Raw genomic sequence first — 5,831 nt, 5'->3', positions numbered from 1 at the left:
GACCGAACCCACTCCAGTTCAACGCCTTCAATAAACATGCATGAGCAATCGACACAATAAAATCATCAATTTTACGAATAATCCTGCTGGCTGTGTGAGATTTTAATTTAATGAAGTCCTAGTTTTAGTTATTTTCATATAAATTTTTGTCTATGTTTCTGGCATGTCTTGTTTACATGGAGGTCATGCCAAAATTTTTCTAGGCCTGAATTTGATTTTAAGGGTAAATTTGCTTTAAATTCTCAAATTTAAATATAATTTTGCATTCAGTTTCTATCATAAAAAAATTATGTTTGCACTCTCTGATCTACAAAAAATATTTCTGCACTCCCAGGGCTCACATGGTTTTTGCAAGTGAAAATCGGTACAAAAAATTAAAAATATAATTCTAATATATGATATTTGAGCACTAACTGATTTAGATCTAGTACAAAAGATGAGATTTTGGTATAAAATTTGAGAAACTTTACTTATATCAACCTTTGCAACACATGTTTGGCTACTCAATAATCATATATTAGTACCAGATATAAAATAATTGGTACTCCAATATCATAAATTAGTATAATATTTCCAATATTTTGTACCATTGTTTATTGAAAAAAAAGACAATTATGTAATTAATACCAATACTTGTATACATATTTGACTAGTCAAAAATAATATATTAGTACAAAATTTGAAATAATTTATGCACAAATATCATGTATTTGTACTGTATTTTTAATGTTTTGTACGAATTTCATCCGAAAAAAACATGTGAGCCCAAGGAGTACAGAAACATTTTGTTATGGATCAAGGAATTCAAACACATATTTTTTGGAAGAGACTAAATGTAAAATGTTGGAGAATCAATTATCAAGTTTTGGTGTTAAACAAAATACTTAAAGGCAAAAAATTAAAAGACAAAGTTAAGTAACTCAACTGGACAAGGTTGGACAACTGAACTGAGTTACTCAAATAAACAAACCAGTCAAGGTCAGTCAATCTTTGTGCATCAATTGGATTTATACGACTGAATTAGAAAACTGGATTTTTCGAAAGATTCAAAACTGGACATAAAAGTGAATTTCAAGACTGAAGATGACGACTGAACTCAGCACCTTGACTGAATCATAACTAGAAGAGTATTTCGAACAGTCAAGGATTCTCAACTGAACTTAAGGGAGACGGACACTTATCAGAATATTCAAGAAAGTTAGTCTCAGTCACTGAACAATCCCTAAACTATCAGAGTCCTTCAGATTTGAATTTTTACCATTTATGAAGAAAAAAAAACACATTGTAGACGTCGCAACAGTGGTAATGCACAAAGTTGTACTATTTTTTGAGTTTATATTCCAAGACTTACAACTCAAGGAAACGGATATTTATTGTGAGGAACGGATATTCTTATATGAACTTATGACAGTTTCAAGATCACGACTATAAATAGGAGTAAAGATCATTTGAAGAATACTCTTTCACTCTCGAACATTCAAGCTATCAAGTTTTCAGTCGTACATTATATTCAAATATCACAAGTTCACGACAACTGAAATAGCAAAATCATTTAAGTTCATATTTGATCATTAAAGATCACTTTGTGCTAAGTCATTCTAGTGTTTATTCATATATATACTTGTAAAAGCAGTCGTGGACTGTATTGTATTGAGTACTAGAAGTTTCAGTCAAAGACAGTGTTAAGTCCTTAACTGAAGGGTCTTACAAACATTTTTATTACTCAAATCTTCCAGTTAATCCTTTCAAGAAGAAAAAAGTGTGACGTAGGATTATTCATCTCCGACCATCCAAAAACATTTATTATGTTATTCTCATTTCAGTCGAGTTTTTGCATTAGTGTTCAATCTATCAGTTGATCTTATTTCGCACATATTATTTGTTGGTTAATTGTCATCGACAGCCAAGAAAGAATCAAGCAGTTTAGTTGTCATCACGACTGAACACATCCTACAAATTTCGAAGAAAAGTCAAGGGGTTTAAAGCAAATTCACGCTTATTTTAAATCATTTTTAAACTGCGCTTTCTTAATTTAAATCTTTTTATTGTATTATAATTTAATATAATTAGTGTAATCAGGGATATGAAAATTAATCCCTAATTTAATTTATAGAAACATATAATTAACTGATTAAATGATTATCCTCAAGTTGATATTTTTCATGCATGAATGCTATCCACAATGATACAAGGGGAAACATTTATTTTACATATAGCATAATTAAGTTAAATCATCAAAAGTAGTCTAGCTTATCATATGCAAAAGCATTCGATCGTTATAGTACTGATTTTCGGGTCATTTTCGCTTGAGAACCAGCAACAATTTAGCACTAGTAATCTCAGTTCCTGCTGATTCCACAATATGATCAAGCTTTGATTTCTGCTGAACGGCCCTTCTGAAAATTTCGTCAACTAATTTGCTTCCAAAGTGATTAGCAAAAGTTCCTTCTACTGCTGCTCTAAGATGCATTATTCCAGCCTCATGGTCCGTAATGGGGTTTATCATCGGGGCATTCAGCTCCATTCTCGCAATACTAAAACATCCATTTTTCTCCACAATTCTTGACATTTGTTTGACCGAAGGATATACACAAGGGATGTTGAATGAGTCCATTTCATCTTGGTTTATGAGTCCCTGCATGCGTATACAAAACTTGTAGTAAACGATTAAAAAAAAAAGTAACTTAAATAATGTAAATTATATGGAAGCATGTGGCATGAGAAATAGAATAATTTGAGTCAAAATATTGTAAGCATTTTGCACTAATCTCAATTTTTAGGTGCACCTAACTAAAAATTTTGTCAAATTAGATGGGTTGAGGTGTTGTCAAATTAGATGGGTTGAGGTATTGTCAAATTAGAAAGGAAATTAAAGGCAATTGTAATTTTGATCCTCGATATTGTTATATTATATTTTAAAACCATGCATGGTACTTGTTATGTCTTTTTTGGTAATTTTAATTTATTATGTCGTGTATCATCACATCAGTGCTATGTTTTAAAAAAAATGCTAAAATCGTTAAAAATTAATGATACTGGGGTGAGACACAATTTTCACAATATAAACCATCAAGACTATAAAAAATAGTGTTCTAAAAGGCGGCGTCTGGCGTTAGGCGGTTGCTCACCGCCTCGATTTTTAGACAGTTGAAGCTTCAGGGAGTTATTACATTAATTGATTATCTAGGCCACCTAATCTCCGCCTAGACGTCTCAAAATACGTCTAGGCAGCCGTCTAGATTAACATATAATATTTTTTATTTTAATTTTTTTAAAAAATATTATTTGACATATTTGTCGTCCATCAATTTGTATCGGATGAAGAAGAAAAATATGTCATGTAATTCGAGTTTGAATTCGATAAAGATGAATTATTGAAAAAATATTAAATGAACGAAAAAAATTAGATATTTATTAAAAAAAACATCACTTAGGCAGGTGAATTCGATAAAAAAGAATTATTGAAGAAATATTAAGATAGATCGGATTAATATAATTAAATATACAGGCTTAAAAAAACCGTCTAAATCCTGCCTAAGTAGCCGCTTAAGCGTCTAGGCGCTAGGCGTTTAGTGACTGCCCGCCTACCGCTTTTTAAAATATTGATAAAAACAGAGACATGATAGCACGAAAATTATAAGTTTTGATCATAAAAATATCAAAGAAATTAAAAATCTTCAAAGTACCTCTTTGACCATATCAGTGATGATGGATTCAAGAAAACTAAAAGCCATTACCACATCGTTTGTAACAGCTCCATCAGGCACTCCAAACAGGATTATCACAATCATCCCCCCATTCACAATCTCTTTTCCTCTTGCATTTAAAAACATGTCCATATCCTCATCAAATTGTGTTGTGTAAGCTCCCACAACTTCATTCTTCGCACCTGCGTAGTGAATTTTACCTTTATTCCATGCCGGAGATTTCTTATCGACCAACTCTTTCGGTATCTTAGAAAGCCAGTTGATTGAAAAAGAGGAATATGCTATGGAAATGGATGAAGTGGGGAATAGGCGGCCGTAAAAAGACCCCGCTACTCCTGCTGCGTAATAGTTTCTACCGATTGGGACGGAGGCGAAGAGAGTGTTGAAGTCATTAGAAACTTGGTCGTTGAAGAACACTTGGAATTCGAGGTTTGTAGGATTAATGTGTCCTTCTCTGTTGTGGTACTCCTGTTCAATGGCATTGATTATTTTTTCCATGGCTAAGAAAGTATTTGGACCGATCGAACATCCCAAATCCGCAATGGTTATTGTGTTTGAAGCAGATGAAACTAGAGTTTTGAAATCAAGATTTTCGATTATTACATCTCTGATTATGTTCTTTGTTGAATTGAAGCCATCTCTCTGCAGTTATTCAACAAATGACGAAAAATTAAAAGACAGTTATGTATCGCCCAAAACAACTCTGACTGTCTTGAAATTTTCACGGATCCATTTTCAGGGCAGGATCGTCTCGAAAATGCGAATCCAACTATGTATCACATGATATCAATTTCAATCTCGGTGGTCGAAATCATGAAGATGGTCGGAAATTGCTAAAATTTCATTACAATCAGAGTTGTTTTGGATACAGGTATATAGATTTGTTATATATGCACAAAAATATGATAATTCTCACAAATGATAATTTTTCATCTCAATCTACTCAATTGATCTATTACTATAGAAAAACTCAACCAAAATGATAGACTTAATTCCATCTCAATTTACAAACAAAAAACAACTTTACCTTTACGGTATGCAAGCAAATAAATTATAATTATATAAACTTTTTGTCGAGACAAAATAATTATTTCAAATATATATAAAAAAAAAACAATCAAATCTTATTTTGCAAGAGATTAGTTATAGATATAACCTGAACATGAGAATTGTTAGCATAACTATAAATGCCACTGCCACCATTCATCGGAGCTGCTGCCATTGCTGCCTCCAAGTGCTTTTGATTTCTCTCTCTTTATTGAAACTTATAAAGTAAATGGTAGTATATATAGTACTGCTAGAGGAAATATCATATATATACATGTAGGTAATTAAAATATTACTCGTATTTTAACATTCTTGCTAAGTTCAAGTACGTAGGTCAACTCAAGAAATCTTCATCATCAATATATTACATTAATATATATTCTTGTTGTTTTGAATACCTACCCAATATAATATACACTGATTAAAGGATTTTATATTATATTAATATATATGTTTGAACAAATCTATCCTCTTGAGCTAGTTAAGTCCATTCCTTAATATGGTATGAGAGACCCTTCATCGTTATATGTTGGACTGCACATAAATAGGTCACCCGTCTCATTTGGGCCACCCGTTAATGTCTCCACGTTCCAGTGGTTTCATTAATTTCTGGGCGTGAGAAGAGTGTGTTAGTTTGTCTCACATCGGTTGGGTATATATTCTGAAAGTTTAATATATAGACTTTTGTAAACCTCTCCTCTTAAGCTAATTTCAGAAATTAAGTTAGGGCCAAATCTCATTTCTTAACAGAAAGAAACAAAACTCTATTAATCTAACGCAAACTCAAGTGAACATTTGAAATATGTTCGCTTTCAATTTTATTATCTTGTTCATGTTTTTCCAAAAATTTCGAGACCCAATAAGTGTAAATGATATAATATCTATTAATTGTAAATGATTCTTCACAGATAGCAAAATAATAATTAGTTTAATAATTGTTAATAATTCATAGGAATTGAATTATTAACACGTGAGTAGTTGACTTCATAAACATTTATAAAGAACATCATGATCAAATCATCGTGGAAATCTTTATTGACCTCTGTTATTTTATTAGTATTTATCATATTTTAATGG

General features: G+C 31.5%; 1 protein-coding gene across 1 annotated transcript; it reads right to left on the bottom strand.

Annotated features, from left to right (window-relative positions):
• Nucleotides 1-2,296: 2,296 nt before the first annotated feature.
• On the bottom strand, nt 2,297-4,972 carry LOC140879225 (loganic acid O-methyltransferase-like). The gene is made up of 3 exons (XM_073282900.1): nt 4,864-4,972; nt 3,687-4,349; nt 2,297-2,635 (listed from the first exon to the last, which is right to left on the bottom strand). The coding sequence occupies exons 1-3, from the start codon at nt 4,927-4,929 to the stop codon at nt 2,297-2,299; spliced, it is 1,068 nt and encodes a 355-aa protein (XP_073139001.1). The 5' UTR covers nt 4,930-4,972.
• Between the last annotated feature and the right edge of the window lie 859 nt (nt 4,973-5,831).

The sequence above is a fragment of the Henckelia pumila genome, chromosome 2 (genome assembly GCF_033568475.1).
Source record: "Henckelia pumila isolate YLH828 chromosome 2, ASM3356847v2, whole genome shotgun sequence".
Classification (NCBI taxonomy): Eukaryota; Viridiplantae; Streptophyta; class Magnoliopsida; order Lamiales; family Gesneriaceae; genus Henckelia; species Henckelia pumila.
The sequence above is the reverse complement of the archived record's forward strand: the minus strand, read 5'-3'. Positions and strand labels throughout refer to the sequence as shown.